This window comes from Pieris napi, chromosome 16, assembly GCF_905475465.1.
Source record: "Pieris napi chromosome 16, ilPieNapi1.2, whole genome shotgun sequence".
NCBI lineage: Eukaryota > Metazoa > Arthropoda > Insecta > Lepidoptera > Pieridae > Pieris > Pieris napi.
Genome location: NC_062249.1, coordinates 10,746,764 through 10,768,531, shown reverse-complemented (window position 1 = coordinate 10,768,531; position 21,768 = coordinate 10,746,764). Strand labels below are relative to the sequence as shown.

Sequence of the window (21,768 nt, the reverse complement as noted above, 5' to 3'; positions counted from 1 at the left end):
TATGTCAAAAACTAACGGACAATTGACATTCCTGATTAAGCTATTAAAGGCGTAGAATTTATTGAATTTTAATCTGTGGTTACGCTGCGCAAGCAATTGACGCATTCATTCTAGTTTCTTGTAATGAGACCAAAATTCATTTCATTGTGATTTTAAAAGTACTTTGGATCGGGGCGTTGACATAACTCTCAAATATAATTGTTTACAAATTATTTGAAAGATTAAGCCCTGCAATAATGGTTCGGACTGCTGTGTATCTTTCTTTAGCATTTCTATTTTTAGCAAATGCTGTGTCGTCGGAAGTCACAAGTGAGTATTTTCTTGATTAGTAAAATTAATTGTTACAAGTCGATGGCCTCGTTTTTGGGTTCGGTAGACTAGCTGATATGGATGTTTATCTTCTCTTGAGAGTTGGATTGTACCATCTGCATGCGCTTCTTCCCGCTATCAGCGGATCGATATTTGAGACAAATTGGTTCACATAGGTGATGTCATAATGTCGCTATATTAAATTAAAGTACGTTCTACAAAAGATGGTTACTTCATTGTCTAATCTATACATAATAGTATTTAATTATAGTCCCATTTCAAATATCTCACTATGAGATGGTTGATTAGTCATTTCTAAGAACAATAATGTAAGACCAATTTAAAACAGATGAAAAGTACTTTTACATACATACATTTTGAAAGTTGTAATCAAGTAATATCAATTAGCTAAACTGTTTTCTTTAAAATGTCTTTAAGTTGTTATTGTAATGACTTTGCCCCATTTATGTACTCATAAGAACCTAATAATGTTCAAATATAATAATTGTAAGACCAACACACCACAGTGAACAAATGATAATTTTATATCTTTAATCTCAATGACAAGTATGCTTTTCATATCTACTATTTACACTGTAGGAAGATTATAGCTGATTAAAATATCTACATATAAAAGTGGTATAATAATTAATTATAAAATATATACTACATGTATGTATTTTCCTAGCCATAAAGGATTAAAGCTCTTTATTGCTGTATACTTATTAAATGTACAATATATATTCAAGGTCTCACTTTTAAATGAGGTTAACCTTACTTAAATTTCATATAATTGTATGTCCTTAAATGGTTTCTCGTGTGGTCAATACGGGGAGTGTGGCACGGTAGAGCGTAGGGCGTATAGGGGTGAGTAAAGTGCGGGCGGGTGCGCAGCAAGCGAGGCGGTGGTGCGGGTGGCGATCGGCGCTCCGCTGACTGTGGAGTGCGGACTTCGCGCCGAGCAGCGAGCGGAGTGGCGACGCGATGGTGGCCCGCTGCCGCCTGGTCTTCGCGCTGAGGAGGAAGATGGCGAGGCGCGCTTGCGTGCGCGACTGCGTGCGTCTGCTGCGCGGCCGCACCATGCAGGGCTCTACACCTGTTCACCCGAGCGCGACCAGCGTGTGCGCGTACTCGTGCACGCGAACCCCGCAGCCACACACGCCGCGCCCGGTATTCTCACGATGCGACCTCTCGTTATTCTCGCTTGCCTTAGTCTCGTGCTCACCGAGTAATTGTAGTCCTCGCAGTATTGTAGGTTGGCATCATTCGTAATAGAAACTGTATCATAGTGCTCTGTTCTCTATTCTAGCGTCGATGTCAGTAGGAGTCTCGTGCGCTCGTCGCTTTTTTGTTATATTGCAGCATGCTATTAATTCTCTTTATGAAAATTACTTTGCAGTAATATCTAATCTCTAGTAGCTTATCATTTGCACAAAAATTATTACTTAATCCCTTAATGATAAAACAAGTTGTTTTAAAACACATGCTTAAAACAGTTTGAATATAAAGGTTTTTTCAACATCACACTGGATTTGACATTTTATGGGGTGTTATCAGTTAGAGAATTAATAATTAAAGTCCGTAATGTGAACTGTCAAAAGAAAATGATTCAATTGACTAGCGGTTATTTTCCTCATTTAAACCTAAATATTGGGGTTACCCCTTGTCATAGAATAGAATTCACACTTCATAGGTAATTCCCCCACTGGTATAGTACCACTAGGAAAGTGTCTCTGTGATCCAATTTAAAAATTAACATTACGACATGCAGAGTGCGTTCAGTATTGATTAGAGATATGCAACATAAATGGATCCATCATGTTTTGCAAAAATGTAATGTATCATAGCATATTTGAAAATATCTGGTGAATGTAGTAGAAATGAAAATTAAGGCTAAAATTGAAAAAAAATACCAAAAAAAACACTTGTTTATAATAGTTTGAACTATTTGTTAAACTAATAAAAAACTGTGTCTTTTTCAACCCTGCCTAATCCATATTAATACCTATTGGCAATGTTTTTTATGAAGCTGAAAACTTAATCTTATACCATAAGCATATTGAATATATCTTTTTTAAAGATACAGTTAAAAAGAGGGAGTTTAATTTTCTTTTTATGTAGTCTGTACTATTGTCCATCTGTAATTTGTCTACAAGTTGTTTAATTGACATTAATGAGTTTGTGCTATATTTGTTGAATTCTAAATTATTGCAATGAGAAGTTTTAACTCTAATATTTAACCATGGTTCTCAACTATAGTTAAATATTTATTATTAGTGGTTCTCTACTTTTATTCATAAGCAATTGATTGGGATTTTAATAATTTAAGACAAAATTAATTCATGCAGAGAATTGGTGTAGTTTTATTTTGTATTATTATATAGATCTGATTGAATAGTGTTGATTTGTTAATTAACTGTTAATCATTAATTCAAATCTAAAACCTTAGCCTTGTAAAGTACCTTGGGAAAACTTTGAGACAAAGTCAATAAATATTTTATATCTAAATGTAATCAAGATAATATTTTTTAAGTTTTTACTGTGTCCTGTTTCTAATCTTTAAATTCACATATTGTTACTGAATTTAGCAAATTTATTGGAATACCCATTTTACATAACTGTACTACGTAGTATACACCTTAGTACATATATACATCAAACATATACAGATACATTAATTGTTAAATATGATTAATTTCTATTGCTTACTATTGAATAGCCAGTAGATAGTGAGGAGCATTTATTGAGTATATAGTAATAGTGACATTTCTGCAGGTGAGGCCGCGCCGTCGGTCGTCGAGGTGAGCGGAGGAGACGGCAGTATCCGTGACAGCGGAGATGTACTCTTCGACGTGCGCTCCAATATTACGCTGCGTTGTGACGCGGCCGCCGGTGGTGGCGCCGTGGCCTGGCAGAAGAACGGCACCGCACTCGAGGAAGTCTGGGAAATGAAGGACCGCTACACCTTAGAACATGGCGGAATAGAGTTGCACGTCAAACGTGCCGCCGAAGACGATTTCGGCAACTACTCGTGCTCGGTGCCCGGTCAATCAGCCGCTACTACCTGGGTAGTCCGGGCCCGTCCTCACCTCAAACTACCGGCCAACAGCAACGTAGTCGAGGGCCAGAAGCTTAAACTGACGTGCAAGGTGCTCGGAAAGCCGTACCCGCGTATCGTGTGGAGCTACTCCAACTCGACCGAGGATGGCGCGCGTTTCGAGCCGGTGACCGGGGTTAACTTGAGTAATAGCGAGCAAGGAGTTGTCGACGGTACTTTAGTGCTGCCCGACGCAACACGCTCTCACGCGGGACGTTACCGCTGCGAAGCTCTCGACGCGTTCGCGCCGGCCGAGACTCTGCTGCGCGTCAAGGACAAGTACGCGGCGCTCTGGCCCTTCCTCGGAATCTGTGCTGAGGTGTTCATACTCTGCGCCATCATCCTCGTGTACGAGAAGCGCCGCACCAAACCCGACCTCGACGATTCCGACACGGACAACCACGACCAGTGAGCATCGTCACTACCTCACGTACTTCTATTCCTAACATGCCCCGTACTAACGAACTACTCTTTATTTTCCAGGAAAAAGTCGTAAGTTGTGGTCTGTGTGCGGAGAGGAAGCGACAGAGCACGCCTTCCACCATCAGTATATAAGTACATACTGTTGTTTTAAGCATAAATTGTGTGATTTACCAAAAATATGTTCTGTTATTTAGTGTGTGTATTAGAAAACATCATTCGAATTTGTATATATTAATAATAGTAAATGTTATGTTCTAATAAAATTTATTTTATGTTTTGACTCGACAAAACAGCTAATATAAGCCTCATCGTACTATAGTAGTGTACTTAACGACGTGTTTTCAAGTAAATTAACCAGCTAATAAAAATCACTGCTAACACAGCCGTATCTTTCTTTTTTATCTGGCTCCAAAAATCATACATTGGCGTCTATGTTCAAATACGCAATGCGACAAATGCGCGGCCTTGCGCCTGCGTCACCTCACCCTGATAATAAATATTAAGTTGATTCTAATGATATTGTTTATTATTAGCTATTTGCTCAAACTCTGACGCAAAACTCATACACCGGAGTAATAAGATAAAAGTAATATTTTCTTTACTTACCCTACTAGACATTTAAACAATTGATTACTTTATTTACTCAATTTGACTTTTGAATTAAGCTCAAGAAACGTCGAGGTAAATAAATCATTTAGTAAATTCTCCTTTCAAGTCCATTGAAAGAGGTAAAATATTTAACTAACATTTAAGGTTTCCTGAATTAGCTAACTGTAAAAACTCGAATGATGAAGGAAAATGCTAGTTACTCCAAATAAGATTTAAAAGAAACGAATGTTACAGTCGAGTTACATTTTTTAAACGTAGGGACAGCTTAGCTTATTGTGATAGACATTACATTTATTACTAACCAAACACACATACAGAAACACAAAATAATAATATTTTAAGTGTGTGTAATTATTTATTACATAGTAAATACATACTACTGAAACTACTATAAGAAATAGATAAATAAATATATATTAAAGAGTTTTAATTTAGTAAATATAATCTTTTAATGGTGTAGTAGTAACAAGTAAATAAACAAGATTCAAAGTTCCTACCTAGTATATCGTACTGTATAAGAAATATATGCTCGAACTTTCCCCCACCTCGCAAGTTACGAGTCGAGGTCAATACTTGCGTAAGTAAAGGACTATAATAAAGTCTGTATAAACCTTTTATTTATTCTTAAGATTTTGCTAAGGTCTTTCGTAAAACTAGGGAACAGTCCCGGCTAGCAACAGTGACCTTTGAAAAATTATACCTAAACCTGCCTCATAAATCATTCTAGATATTAGTGATAACCACAATAAATTTTGTGCAGTAGTTTTTGGGTTTGTCGCAGATATAGACACTGCAGAGGACTTGTTTTTATATAAAATAAGAGTATACTGTCACCGACTATTTTGTAGGCATCACGGTCTCTCATCGTTAAGGTTTTACTTTCGACTGTCACGAGTCTTCAATTTCTGGTTAATAAATGGCCTTTGACACTCACATGTAGCGTAGCCTTCTATTGAGTAAAATAATTGAACCTATTTAGATTAGATATCATCTCTATAATATTTGTATTGGTAGGGGAGCCCACGATGCTAAATGGGGATTTACTCGAGCGTCGTAGAGACCTATTGGGATGCAAAGCTTAGATAATAAGAAGAAAAAAATGTTATATGATATATACCTTTTCATCGGTGGGGGAAGCGGCTATAGATTGTTAAATATGTAAAAAAAAAACTGTTGCATGGACATCCTCGAGCGCGTCAGATATTGATAGCATCAATGCCCTACGTATTTTTAATAATGTACGTATGTTAATCTGATCGTTTGCATGATGCGGGTGGTTGTATTTAAGGGTTGAAAATGAAAAAAAAATAAAAAATATCGAGCGCGTCAGATTTTCTAAGGGAGTGTTAAGTGCACCAAAAAAAAGCTCTCATTCACTAATCTGACGATTTCGATGGGACGCAAACCCACGGCCATTTTCATAATTTGCAAAAAAAAAATCGCAATTTTGAAATACTCAAGCGCGTCATATTAAGATATATGTGGTTCATCTTTATGTTCTAAACGTACTGTCTCATAATCTGACGATTATCTAGAGGGATTCGCCTGATCTGACAAAAAAAATAGAAAAACGGTTCACCTAAAGGGCCATCCCTGCAACTTCCCGCTTATTCCATGGCGCTTAAAATTGATATTTTGAGCTCGCTGAGTTCTAAGAAATAACATTTCTATGCATTTGAGCTCTCCCAGCTTGAAAATCTGATAGAAGTTTCATAGAACCCTATTTTTGGAATTTTCAAACCGCAATAACTTTTGAATGGATCAAGCAATTTTCACGCGGTTGGCGGCTTTCGACGCAGTTTTATCATCCTCATAAGTATGCAATTTTAATTGATCGAACCACAAATTACGGAGTAATCCCGAAAAAACACTTTTTCGGGTTTCTTTCGTTCACGATATCTCTCGAACTAATCAACCGCTTTTGACCAGCTTGTTGGCGATCGACGTGGTTTTTCAAGCTCAAAGGCGGATTAGTTTTTGAAGTTGATCGATAAAGAAACCACTTTAAAAAAAAATATTTGTTATTTTTTTAAGATTTTTCAAAATTTCTCAAAATCTATCGGTCCGAATCGGTTCAAATTCACAGGAAATGTAATTTTGAGGGAAATATTTAGAACGCCGTTTAGTAGATTCCGATCGGTTTAAGGAAATGCAGGCATCACGCAGCTGCACGCATTTAACTTTATCGACGAATTTTTGTTATTTCGGCTTGCGGAAATCGTCAGATTATATATTTTTCATTATTCTTGGATTATTTCCTTCAAAATAAAAAAAAATTAGCTACGCTCGAGAATGTCGAGATGAGGTTTTTTTTTACAACTTTGTTGCCCTCCCCTTTTTTTCCGTCACTCTCAAATTGTCAGATTAGTGAAATATACACTTTTTAGGATGTAATTAACTCACCCTACCTTAATCTGACGCGCTCGGGAATTTCTGATCGTCAATTTTTTTTTACTAATCTGATCCTGTCTCCTTCACAGGCGGCCTTATATATGGGCCTCATATTTTGTGGAGGTACTTAACCGGGTACAAGGTATCCCCCTATATATTAATCTGCCGCGCTTTACTAAATCCCGAAATCCCCTCTTGGGCTCCCCTACCATATAGACTGTTCCACGAGGTTCACTCGTAGCTCTACTCGAACCAAAAATTTAATGCTTAATAACATTATAAAGGGGAAATAAGAAATTAGTCATTCAACATTCACTTTATTTTTACTACACGACTGGGATTTCCTCATAACATTGTTTAAATTTTAAAATATACAATACAGAATAATCATTAAGATACCAAATCTTTATTGGTTACATTTGGCTTAGCGTAGCCTCTGTCTGAAACACACAAGGAAACAATTTGCGAGAGATTCAGAGAACACAGTAAACATACAGATCTCAGGAAACATCACATAGATATTAAAAAAGTAATCGCTTAATTTATTAACATATATATTCAGTTGCTAAGGAATTCATCTATGTTCATTTACGGGCAAATGATTTCCGCAATATCTTGCTATTGAAATTTAAGTACTGTTCAGTTTCAACAATATTACGTTCTACGATTGCTTCATTATATGAAGATCTACAATTTACGACAAAAGTATTTTAATCTGGTTAAATTACTAAAGTTAAACATTATAATTATAATAAAACTAAGACTTAATCGGCAATTCTCACGTTTTTAAACACATTGTTTTGGCTATCTCTAGACTATCATACAAAAACAACAAAAGATTCTCTCACAATATTAACTTAATATTACACTAGTAAAAAGAACAACACGACTGAAACTTTGGTGAATCTATAAAGGTAAAGATGCTCTGAAATTGAACATTTGACTAAAAGGAATGTTCAAAAAGTCTCACATACTTACTCCAAACCTAAAAGCTTCATTTGTTTCTGAGTTGGTTAAGCAACATTTAATTCAATTATTATATTAGCTGGTGTCGATTGACAGAAAATAACAATATTTAACTATTAGATTCACAGTCACAGATCTTTAACATAAATAACGAGATATTTCAACAGCTAAAATAGGGTTTATTATAGAAATCAAATAAACCACTTTAATTTGTAAACGCTCACCAGATAATAATGTTAAGATGATCTTTTATTAAAAAATCTAAACATTGAATAATTGAGACGCCTTGGTAATATATATTCCTAATTTGAATCCGAAGAGTTCGTAGGTGTCACCTCAGATATGATAATATAAAGGGACAAACAATAACAACATCATCTAGTTAAAACTGACAGGCTAGTAGAACATTACATGTGTGGGTTTATGTTAATTTTTTCCAACTAGGATATTTCTAATCTCGGCCTCAGCTATTCAGGTGGAAATAGTGATTTGAACAGGGCATCTGAAGTAGTAGTCACAGCCCGTCTAGGCCCAAATGCGCAGCGTGGCGTCCCACGAGGCTGTGGCGAGAGCGGTGCCATCGGGCGCAAGGCGTACCGCAGCTACGCGATGCTCGTGTCCGGGCAACAAGGCCAGCCTCGATCCGCGCAGAGCGTCCCAGGCGCACGCCGTGTAGTCCCCGTAGCCCGCGAACAACACGCGGCCACTCACCGACCACTCCACAGAGTTGGCGCCGAAGATCACACTCTCGCGGCCGTAGCGCGCCACTTCCCTATCGGCCCGCAAGTCGAACAGCCGGCAGCTGGCGTCGTCCGAGCCACTCGCTAACGCGTCACCGGCTGGGTGGAAGCGCACGCTATTGACATCCGATTGGTGTGCATCGAACGCTTGGACGGCGTGACCCGATCGCATATCCCACACTAGCACGGCGCGGTCGCACCCACCCGACACGAAAGTGTCACCCATCTCACTCGGCGCTAGATCAATAGACGTCACGTCAGCGCCGTGTCCCTGAAAACTTTGCAAGAGTTGGCCGGACTCGATATCCCACAGCGCGCAGGTGCCATCGCCGCTCCCCGTGAGCATCTGCCGGTCCGTGTTGGGGAATAGGCAGCACGACATGTATGAGGTGTGTGTGGCTACAGTTCTTTTGCGCGCTGCTGGCTCCTCCTCCCCACTACCGCCCAGTGGAAACACGGTCACCTTGTTGTCGAGGCCTCTGAAAAATTACACAAATTGAAATACTCAATATATATATTACTCAAACTAACCTTTGCGTTTTTGAGACATTGAATTGAACTGAAAATTATAATTTCATAAAAATTAGGACCATTACGTCATGAATGAAGATCATTATAGGGCCTTAAATTAATAGAAATATTAGTAAAATAAACTAACCCAGCTGCCAGCATATTTCCAGATGGGGCATAAGCACAAGCCATCACCCAAGTGCTAGGCATAGAAATGGTAAGCTCCTTGCTGCTGGTGAATGCATCCCACACTATTAGCTTGCCATCCTGTATACAAAGGATACTGTCTAAGAGATAAAGAGACAAGTAAATAAAGTAATTCATACAAAAACATAAAAGGGTAGTGACTGATTTAATCTAAGATGTTGTATTAAATAAAATAATTTTAGGTGTTAAAATTGTTATTGGTAAGCCAAAGTTCTTCACGATTTAAACAGATTAAAAAGTACTTATGTATTTGGTAGTGTGTTGGACGGTTTTAAAGAAAGTATTGTTAAGTGCCTTTCTCAAATCTTATCCGCTGTTTTGTTGGTATTTCTTTCTTTTTGGTGCTTAACAAAAATTTCTGGTGTATTTATTTTATCTTTTAATATTCTTTTACCTTTACTTTAACATTTATGTTTACCTAAATTGTCAAACAATTTAGATAAAAGAGTATGTAACATATACTGTAGATTTAGTACTACATGTGATGTGGTAAACTTTAATAAATAAATAAATAAACACACTAGAAACAATATATTTAAATTTTGCCTAATAGTTTATATTCAGCTTGCTTGATTGGTTTACTAGCGAGTTGAGCCAAAACAATACACTGAAAGATAGGTAAAAAGTAATCTAAAGCTATTAAAGATATACTATATACCTGAGATGAAGAGACAATGTGCCGTTTGTCTGGTGACCAGTCACAACACAACACCTTAGCTTGGTGTCCTTTTAAGATGCGCCGTACTTTCAAGTTATTTATTGTTATAGGCTCCAGGCGTTCTGCTACACAGGATACTGAGAAATTTAAACTATGTATTATTATAATTTGAAACTGTTTTGCTATGAAAGCACTCTAATGGTATAATAAAGTTATACTTTACATGTAACATCGTTTAATTTCTGTCGCTCTTCTTCCAACTTTTGCTTAAGCGCTTCTGCTTCTCTCACAAGGGATGCAAGAGTCTCCTCGGGACTGGATGTTACAGCGGTGTCTGCCGCCATCGCGACTTTTATAAACTATTGCCGCATATTAAATATACGAAGATTATTCAGCTTTGTCTTAGTCAATAGTTTATGAGATTCCAAGAACCAAATATTGTGCTGTGTTTGATAATCATTGCATGATTTAACTGTTACGGTAATATACTTACGATATTTTAAAAATGATTACAATTAAATCTCTGTATGCATTTCTCAGTACTGAAATAAATATTATGAATTTGTATAAATATTAAATAAATGATTCATCTATATATTTGAACTTTTACACCAATACAATTATTCAATACCTACTTTTTTCGAGATAGTCAAATCAATAATCCACAAATGTCAAAATACATTATAGATTAGAGAACGGTGCTGAAAACTATGACTTGGTCTGTACTTTTATTTTACAGCATCTCCAACGTATAGTGTTCTGTATTCATGTGCTGAAGAACTAAGAACCTGAAGCACATGAAACGATCATCATCCACAGCATCTAATGGTAGGGTGCCGGCGGTCGTAGTACGCGTCAAAGCTGTAAATTTTGCTTACCCAGGTTCACTTAGTTTTATAAGCGTGGCGATTACCTAGTTACGCCCCGAGAGTATTTATTAACACATCGGTCATTTGGAAGGTAGGTCTAAATTACCCTTGACGTTGCGCAGAGATGTGTGGGTCTCTCTGCATCTTCTACTGCATTTATCATAGACACTGTTCAGAGGAGTTGTTTGGACTAATACCTGCTGAGTTTTATCATCGGCCGTCAAGGCAGTATACAAAGTACATATATATACATACATTCCACAACTGAGCGTTTCTTAAGGCAGTTTTTGCCACGCATCACCACTATGTGGAACCAATTGCCTACTGAATTATTTCCGAACCAATTCAACTTATGGTCCTTCAAGAAAGGAGCGTTCCAATTCTTAAAAGGCCGGCAATGCGCTTGCGAGCATTCCGCCAATGTGTGTGTCCATGGGCGGCGTTATCACTTAACACAGTTGAGCCTCCTGCCCGTTTACCTCCTATTACATTAAAAAAAAATTGAAACTAATTTCTATTTTCTACTTCCGAGTTCGATGATCGATTTTTTGTCATTTTTACTCACGTACGATAGCTAGTCCAAGATCGTACAAAAAATGTACGATTTTAATTTAATGAAACGAATGTATACTCCACCGGCAAGTATTATTTTCGGGGAATTCCCCAACCACGTATGCCTAGAACATTTACGTCTAAAGACCCTTTTTTTATTATGAAGTCTGTATTTGGGTGCATTGTTACAAAACTTATTATTTTTCTCTTGTAAAGACTTGTATTGGAATAGTCAAAAACCTGTTTTTCTAATCAGTAATACACTCTTCAAGGCAAAGGTAAATGATGTAAACTTCTTTGTTGTAAACTTCTTACATGATACTATTATAAACTGATGACATTGTCAATCTGTTTAGACACTAACTTTTGTCAATGTATCAAAATGTAACCAAAATATTTTACTGTTAATTTAGCTTATTAAAACCTTATATTCTTAAAAGGTTTTGTCTTATTACAATTTAATAAGCTAAATAAAAAGCAACATGGATAAATATCTTCGCCCTGAAAGATTTGATATCGACCCGTCAAATAGCTCTGGTACGAAAGCTTGGATACACTGGCATAAGACTTTCGAAAGCTTCATTTTCGTGCAGAAACCGACCGCTCCAGAAACAGATGCACAGTCGGTTCCTCCGCCAGAAAAATGGGACAGTATAAAGTTTCAGCTTTTGATAAATCATATATCACCAAATATCTACACATATATAAGCGAAGCCACGAACTACGAAGAAGCGATCACAATACTACAAAAACTGTATGTAAAACCAAAAAATCTGATTTTTGCTAGACACATGTTAGCAACAAGGAAACAACGACCAGACGAAAGTATCGACATATATTTACAAGCTTTGAAACTACTTTCTAAAGATTGTGACTTTGCGGCTGTTGATGCAGAATCAAACAAAAACGATAGCGTGCGTGATGCTTTCATATCCGGTATATCATCGCATAAAATCAGACAAAGGCTTTTAGAAAACTTAAATCTAACACTTGATCAAGCTTACAACCAAGCACTCTCTCTAGAAACTGCAGAGATCAACTCTCAAAGTTTCCATACTGTGTCTTTAAATGCCGTTGAAGAAGAACCTAAATTAGTCTGTCCCAAATCACAAACTGTGCACGACGAGACCTGATCTTCTGTTAATAATCCTCGACGACGAAAATGTTTCTTTTGTGGGGGACAAATACATCCTCGTAAGAACTGCCCTGCATTTGAAAAGTCTTGTCAGCTCTGCAACAAGAAGGGGCACTTTGCCACTGTTTGCAGAAGCTCTGCTAAACCTACAAATTGTATGGTAGTAGGTACTGAAAATCTTTCTTGTATCACAGCAGCTGCACCTAATTCATTACACAAAGCAACTGTACCCGCGTATATTCGAGGAATGAGAGCAGAGGCACTTCTCGATACCGGCAGCTCCATCAGTTTTATAAATGACAGTTTTGCAAGACTATGCGGGTTAAAAAGAAAAACCTGCAATCAGATTATTTCTATGGCCTCTCTTAATCATACTTCACAAGTAGAAGGTCAAACTTTGCAAAGCCTGAAAATTGGAAATCATAAATATGATAATGTGAATCTTCTTATCGTGAAAAATCTTTGTGCTGATATAATTATCGGCCATGACGTCCTCAAAGAACATTCATCGCTAGAGTTCTCTTTCGGTGGGCCAAAACATCCACTTCAAGTATGTAACGTAGCCGAAGCATCAGTACCAGCTGTACCGCTTTTTGCAAATGTATCTCCCAACTGCAAACCTATTGCTATTAAGTCTCGAAGGCACAGCAAAGAGGATAGTGAATTTATTAAAGAGGAAATCAGAAACCTTACAGAAGAAGGCGTGATTGAAGAAAGTAAATCACCGTGGAGGGCCCAAGTACTAATAACAAAAACCGAAACTCATAGAAAACGTCTTGTGATTGATTACTCTCAGACAATTAATCGTTACACAGAACTCGACGCGTACCCTTTACCAAACATTGAGGACTTAGTTTCGAAAGTGGCAAAGAATATATTTTTCAGCCTAATAGACTTGAAAAGCGCGTACCATCAAGTACCTATACTACCCGAAGAAAGAAAATTTACCGCTTTTGAAGCGCTCGGAAATTTGTACCAGTTCAGGCGTATCCCTTTTGGAGTAACAAATGGTGTTTCGAGTTTCCAACGAACAATAGATTGAATTATAAGGAAAGAAAAGCTTCAAAACACATATGCGTATCTTGATGATATAACTATTTGTGGCCGTACTCTTCAAGAACACGATCATAACTTAGAAAGTTTTATGAATGCCGCAAAGAAATACGGTTTAACACTAAGTATGCTAAAATGCAAATTTTCTCAAGAGTCAATTAATATTCTAGGCTATAATATTCAAAACCACATAATTAAACCTGACAGTGAGCGACTCAAGCCACTGATTAATTTACCTGCACCAAGCGATTTACCGACCTTAAGAAGGACACTCGGCATGTTCGCACATTATTCTAAATGGATTCCAAACTTTTCTGAACGGATCCACTCATTTGCTAATACGACTACTTTTCCGCTCACAAGCGAGCAAATTAAATGTTTCGAAGGCCTGAAAAATGATATCGCAAAGTCTTCTAGACATGCAATTGATGTAAATATACCTTTTACAGTCGAAACTGACGCTTCCGATCATTCCATTGCAGCAGTACTTACGCAAAAGTCTAGACCAGTGGCGTTTTTCTCAAGAACTTTGAATTCTTGCGAACAAAACCATTCCGCCATTGAAAAAGAAGCTTACGCCATTGTTGAATCATTGAAGAAATGGAGACATTTCCTTATCGGTAGACACTTTAAGTTGGTAACTGACCAACGCTCGGTTTCTTTTATGTTTAATATGAAACATACAAGTAAGATAAAGAATGAAAAGATTCAAAGATGGCGACTGGAACTAGCTGTTTTCAAATTTGATATTATATACAGACCGGGGAAAGAGAACTATGCTGCTGATGCACTATCCCGAGTTTGTGCCACTGTAGAAACACGTACTGCAAAACTTTTCTCGCTGCATGAGGCTCTTTGTCATCCAGGCATAACGAGAATGTTTCACTGGGTTCGCTCTAAAAACCTTCCCTATTCCATTGAAGAAGTCAGAACAATGACAAAATATTGTCAAACCTGCTCTGAAATAAAACCTAGATTCTTCCGAAATACTTTTGATGACCAGAGGAAACTTGTTAAAGCGACGGCTGCTTTTGAACGCCTTAGCTTAGATTTTAAAGGACCAGTTCCAACAAACAATAATAACAAATTCATACTTACCGTGATTGACGAATTTTCACGTTTCCCGTTTGCTTTCCCATGCTCGGATGTGAGCTCGAAAACAGTGATTAAACACCTCAACAACTTGTTTATGATATTCGGCATGCCTTCTTACGTTCATTCAGATCGCGGAACAGCATTTCTCTCTGCCGAAGTACAGGAATTTTTACATGTTCGAGGTATTGCCACTAGTAGAACTACAGCTTATAACCCTCAAGGTAATGGTCAAATAGAAAAATTGAATTCTACTCTTTGGAGAACGATTCTTTTGGCGCTGAAGACGAAGAATCTTTCGGTAGAAAATTGGGAGCAAGTATTACCACAAGCCTTACATTCCATTCGATCTTTACTTTGTACAGCCATAAATTGCACTCCACATGAAAGAATGTTTAGACACTCATTTTAAAAAAAACTTTCTACTTTTGTGTTGTACGATCTTTTCATTTAAAAATTTCCTTGGTGTACGATTTTTTTTGTAGTTGGTGTTCGAACATGCGTTTTTTTCACCTGGCAGCCCTGATCGATTTACCTGATCTGTGTATTGACGTTAATGGCAGTTATTTCTACTATTTTGTTTTTATATTTTAATTTTCAGTAAAATAACTCAAAAGCTGTGCTAAAAGTTAATAATAATAATTATTAATACTAATATATAAGCGTAATATGTATTAAAAACTATAACCAAACCGTTAAAATGTTGGGTATACCTCTCCACGTTGAGGTGGTGAAACGAAATCAAAGCGTTGCTAGTGTGGAACATATAACAGAAATTGTGCATTCATATTTAAGCAATTTCTCTTCATTGAAGCCAGGTTTGACCTTGTCTGAAACAGATTTGGAAGGTCAAGAGCTTAAAAGTCATGTTTTCTCCATAACTTTTTGCAATATTGGCCACGATACAGAAGTAGCAATGACAGATTGTGAAATAATTTATCATGTTTATACGCTAAACACATTTGGATCTCAGACAGACACTATGACGGACGAATCTTCAGGCGAAGATATACACGCGGCAGACGTATGGGCACTTCCAACTCAAGAGTTTCATGGACTATGGGAAAGCCTTATTTATGATTCAAAACTTAAAGAAGATACATTGCGTTTTGTTGAAACTGCTTTTGAGTTTTCCGACCGATGTGTAAATCCTAATATAATTGGCTGTAACAGAGTGGTATTGCTTCATGGACCGCCTGGAACAGGAAAAACTAGCTTATGTCGTGCACTTGCTCAGAAACTTGCTATACGAATGGCTGACAGATATCCACGCGCTCATCTTCTTGAAATTAATGGTCATGGGCTTTTTTCAAAATGGTTTTCTGAAAGTGGAAAGCTTGTTGCTAAAGTATTTGACCGCATCAGAGAGATTGCTGAGGATAAACGTTTGCTTGCTTGCATTCTGATTGATGAGATAGAGTCACTAGCACATGCACGCCGTGCAGCTATGGCAGGTCTTGAACCTTCAGATTCAATTCGAGCTGTTAATGCAATACTGACACAACTAGATAGACTGAAACGTTACCCTAATGTTTTAGTTTTGACTACATCCAATGTTACAGGGGCTATTGATGTGGCTTTTGTTGATAGGGCTGATATTAAACGTTTGGTGGGGCCACCATCTGCTCGTGCTGCCTATGATATTCTTAAGGGGTGTTGTGAAGAATTAATGGCTCATGAAATAATTGTTCCCAAAGATCTTTTGTTTGGCTTGCAAGTGTTAGAGACGGCCAACTTTTCAGACACTGATGGTTCTCGCTCATCATTACGTCTACGCGAAGTAGCATGTGCAGCAGCCGCCGCCAAAATTTCGGCGCGTTCACTACGACGACTACCATTCTTAGCACGCGCTTTATATGCCACTAGACAAACAAATTTACTTAACTTTGTTGATGCATTACAGTCTGCATTAAGACAGTACCTTGAGGATACACAGACTTTAAATGATGAAAACTAACAGTCAGTTTCTATCAACCAGAACTATTTTATAATAAGATATTTATTTATATTTAGTATTTTGATATGCTTTTAAAAATATACTAAAAATTTGTATTGATTTATTATTTTTATTTATATCACAAATGAAAGAATAGATATTACATCCATCTTACACGTTGGGCATGTCATTGACTGGATGGTGATTTGGATTAAGTTTTTTTTTATTTGATTACTTGTTAAGACATAAAAAAAATTTGTTCTCATTAAAACATAAAAAGTAAAATTTATCACACCACCGTCATATGCAGTTATTGCATTAGAACCAACTACTAAACTTCAACTTGTTAAATGTTGTTTAGGATTAATGTAAGGAAACAAAACAAACAATATCTAAATTACAATAGTTAAACATGTTTTAATCAAGTAAAAATATTCTTTCAAGTTGCATTTGTTTTTGGGCAGTATATAAAGAAGGGATTATTGATGTTACATGTTAAAGATTATTATATATATAGGTCATTAAAAATTATAAAAAGAAACAATATAACGAGAAACTATTCAAACTAAATGAGTAAAAATATTAAATTTTATTAATTAATAGATTACTTATTACTACCAGTACATGTTAAGTAAAAAACACTAAGTCATTGTTTGGATCACCGTCCAATGATCCATAGCATATTAAGTCCGGCGGGACCTAGATGCATCCTTGCGAGAGCTGGGGGCGTCCGTCTGGCTGCGGCGGCCAGAAGACACAGCAGCGTATGCAGAAGATTGTTACGACCACGCGGTACCTCAATACGCTGTCCGCCCAATAACAGGGCGTAGTGGGCCGGCTTAGTGCTCACCCGCCTTATCCCCAGCTCCTCCGTACCCCAGCCACCTTCCACATGGCGCGGGCCTGTCCGGGCGCTGGCTCCACCCTGAACGTCCAGGTAAGTGGCAACCAAATGCAACACAAGTTCTGCATCGGTGGGCTTGGTGTCATCCCAGTCGGCGCCACCTGTGTTCCAGCGGTAACCACTCATGCATTCACCACTGGCCAGCTCGCGAAGGCGTCGCAACAGATAGCGCTGATCGGGGAACGGTTCGAGGAAGGGCAGTAATGGCGCTAGGTCGGGCAAGTTGCGAAGGCGATCCAAGGGCACACGGCCACTTAATAGCGCTCCTGCTGGCGCCACTCCTGCCCGACGGACGGTCTCGTCTGCGCGACGTAGCTCCTCTAAAAGTCGGGTTAAGATTGTCACGTGGACCCACTGTAGACAAAGTAGTATGTGAGTAGGGCTCCTCAAGTTTCACCTTTCATGATCAAGACAGGTAATTTTACAAGTCATCTTCATATAATAGATCAAGAGCCCAGGACTGCCAGACCTTCGTCATTTTATAAAAGCTGAAAGTTCTTCTGTGCGTGTCCCCTATACAGGTAAGAACGACCAGAGACTATAGAGTTTGGGTAGTAGTTACTTTGGCAGATAACAGGTAGTAAAGACTAAGCGCTCGCGCTCAGACCTACAGCGGACTTTCAATCTGTCTGGCAGGGTGTAAAAACCATTGAAACTGTCCGGCTATTGAGGTATCATATTTTCATAGGTCCCTAAGTAACATATATAAAATTTAGCTTTTATACTCTAACGAAAGTATAATTATAATTAATTAATGTTTAGGGGTGTCTGGCAGGGGGAAGCAACTGTCATAAGTGTCCAGCAAAGTATGACGATATTTATAAAGTTATCCCTAATAAAATATAAAAAAATTGAGCTTTATACTTTAAGGGATTTAAGGTACTATTTTATACACTTTTTCTACCTGTTATCTGCCAAAGTAACTACTACCCAAACTCTATAGTCTCTGGTCGTTCTTACCTGTATAGGGGACACGCACAGAAGAACTTTCAGCTTTTATAAAATGACGAAGGTCTGGCCTAAGCAAAGAGCCCTGGGCTCTTAGGATATAAGACCTTTCTTCTGAAAAAATCTTGGTATTTGATATATATTATATTCTCAATGTAGTATAAACTTAATTGGTTAAGTAAGAAAGTTAATGAATAATATGGACTTAATTTGTTGATTACATACTTAACCAATTAAGTCAATTCATACTCAGTTTAAAAAAGAAAAATTATTAAAGTTTCAAAGGATTCAATTTCAATTCAAAAATTGAAATGTTACTCTATGTCTAACCAAAACTAGCATGATCCAGTACTAGGACTTACTAATCGCAAATTAAGGTTGAACTGTGTAAGTCGACGCGGGTCCAAGTCCAACTGCCACCACACCTGAGGAGCGCCTGCCATAGCACCTTCCTCTGTAGATGTGTTGCGACCTACAGAGAAAATGCAAAAAAAATTTACTACACGAAAGGCTCAAACATTTAAATAAATCATATTAAAAACAGATATGTAATACTGTTATCAGTTTTTATATATATGTACTAGGCGTTTCGCGCCCGGTTTGCTGGACGAATTAAAAAAAATTTTATGTTTCATTTTTTTTTTTTTTTCATATTTTTATTATTCTTCTTTTTAACTTCCCGCTAAGAAAATTGAAATATTTAGAAAATCGAGTTTTTAACAGATGTTGACGTTTAGAGGTTCTAGGAAGCCTCCCCGAATGTTTCCGCGGTGAAGTTCGTATGGATAAATTTTCATAAAAGTAAAACAGCAATAAAAAATGAAGGAACGTTAGAATTCGAAAAATAAATAGCCATAAACCATTTCGCATCGAATGGTGGTAGTTTCATGTCGATACGATCAGTGGTTTAGGCGTGATTAAGCCTCAAACGAAGCCTCATTTTCATTATATATATATAGATAGAATACTGCTGTTGCAGAGCTGTGCCTGTACCTTGTACACACACTGACATATGTACACTATTAAAATAGATTATGAAAAAAACTAAATATTAAAATTCTACAAAAACAAACTTACCAGTGTCAACTGACGCAAGCTGGTAAGTTGGAGTGACAGCAGCATATGGGGGAGTGGTTGCCGTTGCACTCCAGGAGTTGTCATTACGCCCTCCGTCTGTTGCAGTGCAAGTTTCAATCTCTCTGTTTTTTTTAATGAAAGGTACATTTAAACATAAGTATATGTCCATAAATTAATCCTGTGATAAAATAAGATAGTGGTGAAATGCTTTGAGTGCCTATCCTTAGTTAACACATAACTAAGGAGAGCCATCCTCAAACTGCAATAAAGTTATACTCACTTAAGATATTTGTCAAGAGATTTTTTGTCAGCAATAAAGCAGTCTTTGTTGTTATCTATGTCAAAAAAGGATCGTGTAGGTGAGTACGATGGAGGTGTTGTTGAGGGTGGTGTAGCAGAGGGTGGAGTACGATTAGGAGAACTGGTAGTGGGTGAAGACCAGGCCCTTGGGGAAAGAGATAAGTCTGCATCAGACCCCACCCAGCTATCTTCAGCTGCACTCTCATTAACTGATCTATCTAAGCTCTCTGACAGTATGAATGATGAGTCTGAAACAACCAATGGATCATGTTATATATTATCCATGTTATAATAATAGGGTGGCCTTAAGTAGCTCCCCATTTTTCTAGAATATGTAGCTATAATTTCATAGGAAGACGATTTAGAATAATTTAATAAGTTTGAAGATAGAACTAAAATATAAAATTTTATATCTTTGGACAAAAGTGTTAAAGAAAACAGGGCCACAAAAATAAGATATACCAAGATCACTTTGCTGAAGTCCTAATAATCTCTGTTGGTTGCGGGTGAGAGTGATAGGTGGAGCCCGGCTTGGCAAGAGACGAATTAGGTGCTGGATAAGATTGGCTGCAACCACAACTGCACAAGCCATCTCTATGTAGTGGAATACAGATGTGTAGCCTGGACACTTGCATGATCTGGAAAATTGTACACATTCCCATGAGATTGCTATATTGTACTGTAAATAACAAAGAAGTCATTGAGCTTGTGTACACGATTAAGACTCCATCAGGTGCCACACATGTCATCTAAACTAAAAAAACATCTAAAAAGTCAAATCTTAAACTTAAAGTGACACAAGTGAGAAAATGAAAAGTAATTCATATATTTTTTATATAGATATAACAATTAATTATTTTATAGTTCACATGATTCAGTGGTATGAGAGACAAAAATATTTATACTCACAAATCATAGGTAAATACTAAAAGAAATATGGCATTTACAAATATCCATTTCAGAGACCCTGTACGTTTTTTATTTGCATAATTCAAGTCAATTGTGCGTTGAACCAAGTTACTATGATTAAGAGACCTGTAAAATAAATGATTTTAATTTACATTGTATAATATATGATAATGTCATCCATCAGTAAAACTAAACTTAAATCCCCTAAAAGACCAATTACTCCCTGATTCAGACACATTTATGCAAGTGATTCCATTGATTAAGGTATTAAATTTTCCAGGTACTGTAGAACTTATCTCGTGGTTTTTAAAAATCTATTGAGACCGACAGAATTGCACAAATACATTGTATTCTAAAAATAACCAGGCATAAAATTTTTGTTAGGTTAGATAAATGCCGATTTATGACTTAACCGAGTGTATGTTCTGATATTATAAAACAAATGTGTGCAAAAACTATGTATAATAATAATAATGAAAGTAATTAATATGTTTGTTTGTATTTTAAATTAATATCTTACATGTCTTTAATTTGCGAAGCAACCGAACAGAAAGATGCAATTGAAAATTTACATTTGTTATTGTATATTAAATTTAACTTATTTAATTATATTAACGTAATAGTTAACTTTAAAACTCAGGCATATAAAAACTAAAAGGGCGGCACGGCTGTAGCCCGTGGGAACTGAAATCCGGCATACAGAGTACAGACTACAGTTGGAAACTGAAATCCGGCATAAAGATAAGCATTATAAATTTAAAATACTAATAATAAATATGTCTTTGACAACTGACAGGTCAGCCCACAGAAAATTCAAAATAGAGCACTGCCGAGTGCCGACTGGTAATACCTACAAAAAAACGTGTATTGTTAAACCATACACTTTATTAAAAATGGCTTGCTGCTATATAAAAAGCTGTATTTTGTATTTACATGCATTGTTTTATACCTTTCCATTTAGATTTCTTTATAGTTTACAATATGTACGGTACTTATACATGGGCTTCAAGAGTAAAGTTCATTTATAATTTGCTAATTGCAATTTATAATATAGTTATAGTATCATAGGATACTGCCTAACTT

At 37.0% G+C, this 21,768-nt stretch overlaps 4 protein-coding genes across 5 annotated transcripts; 2 read left to right on the top strand and 2 right to left on the bottom strand.

Moving 5' to 3' along the window:
* The first annotated feature begins 66 nt into the window (after positions 1-66).
* LOC125057102 (basigin) lies at positions 67-4,211 on the top strand. Its single transcript, XM_047660573.1, has 3 exons — positions 67-309; positions 3,085-3,814; positions 3,890-4,211. The coding sequence occupies exons 1-3, from the start codon at positions 237-239 to the stop codon at positions 3,900-3,902; spliced, it is 816 nt and encodes a 271-aa protein (XP_047516529.1). The 5' UTR covers positions 67-236; the 3' UTR covers positions 3,903-4,211.
* Positions 4,212-7,130: 2,919 nt separating this feature from the next.
* LOC125057337 (guanine nucleotide-binding protein subunit beta-5) lies at positions 7,131-10,690 on the bottom strand. Its single transcript, XM_047660980.1, has 5 exons — positions 10,546-10,690; positions 10,134-10,452; positions 9,911-10,047; positions 9,194-9,312; positions 7,131-9,014 (listed from the first exon to the last, which is right to left on the bottom strand). Exons 2-5 carry the CDS (start codon positions 10,252-10,254, stop codon positions 8,321-8,323), a joined length of 1,071 nt encoding a protein of 356 aa, XP_047516936.1. The 5' UTR covers positions 10,255-10,452; positions 10,546-10,690; the 3' UTR covers positions 7,131-8,320.
* Positions 10,691-15,131: 4,441 nt separating this feature from the next.
* LOC125057318 (pachytene checkpoint protein 2 homolog) lies at positions 15,132-16,667 on the top strand. The gene has a single exon (XM_047660961.1). The coding sequence runs from the start codon at positions 15,312-15,314 to the stop codon at positions 16,566-16,568; it is 1,257 nt and encodes a 418-aa protein (XP_047516917.1). The 5' UTR covers positions 15,132-15,311; the 3' UTR covers positions 16,569-16,667.
* Positions 16,668-17,121: 454 nt separating this feature from the next.
* Positions 17,122-21,405, bottom strand: LOC125057317 (transmembrane protein 209). 2 transcript variants are annotated; one of them, XM_047660959.1, is made up of 7 exons: positions 21,206-21,405; positions 20,686-20,811; positions 20,239-20,414; positions 19,757-20,024; positions 19,477-19,598; positions 18,762-18,871; positions 17,122-17,805 (listed from the first exon to the last, which is right to left on the bottom strand). In XM_047660959.1, coding segments are annotated over exons 1-7 (1,404 nt in total). In that variant the 5' UTR covers positions 21,208-21,405; the 3' UTR covers positions 17,122-17,205. The 2 variants fall into 2 exon arrangements, with proteins under 2 accessions (XP_047516915.1, XP_047516916.1); XM_047660960.1 differs by lacking the exon at positions 20,686-20,811.
* Positions 21,406-21,768: the final 363 nt, after the last annotated feature.

Coding starts and splice junctions, on each gene's coding strand:
- LOC125057102 (XM_047660573.1), top strand. CDS start 237: ATGGTTCGGACTGCTGTGTATCTTTCTTTAGCATTTCTATTTTTAGCA. Junction 310..3,084: donor TGTGTCGTCGGAAGTCACAA/GTGAGTATTTTC, acceptor ACATTTCTGCAG/GTGAGGCCGCGCCGTCGGTC.
- LOC125057337 (XM_047660980.1), bottom strand. CDS start 10,254: ATGGCGGCAGACACCGCTGTAACATCCAGTCCCGAGGAGACTCTTGCA. Junction 10,048..10,133: donor GAAATTAAACGATGTTACAT/GTAAAGTATAAC, acceptor TAAATTTCTCAG/TATCCTGTGTAGCAGAACGC. Junction 9,015..9,193: donor GGAAATATGCTGGCAGCTGG/GTTAGTTTATTT, acceptor GTAATTTTTCAG/AGGCCTCGACAACAAGGTGA.
- LOC125057318 (XM_047660961.1), top strand. CDS start 15,312: ATGTTGGGTATACCTCTCCACGTTGAGGTGGTGAAACGAAATCAAAGC.
- LOC125057317 (XM_047660959.1), bottom strand. Junction 19,599..19,756: donor TCTCTTGACAAATATCTTAA/GTGAGTATAACT, acceptor TAAAAAAAACAG/AGAGATTGAAACTTGCACTG. Junction 18,872..19,476: donor GCTTGCGTCAGTTGACACTG/GTAAGTTTGTTT, acceptor TTTTCTCTGTAG/GTCGCAACACATCTACAGAG.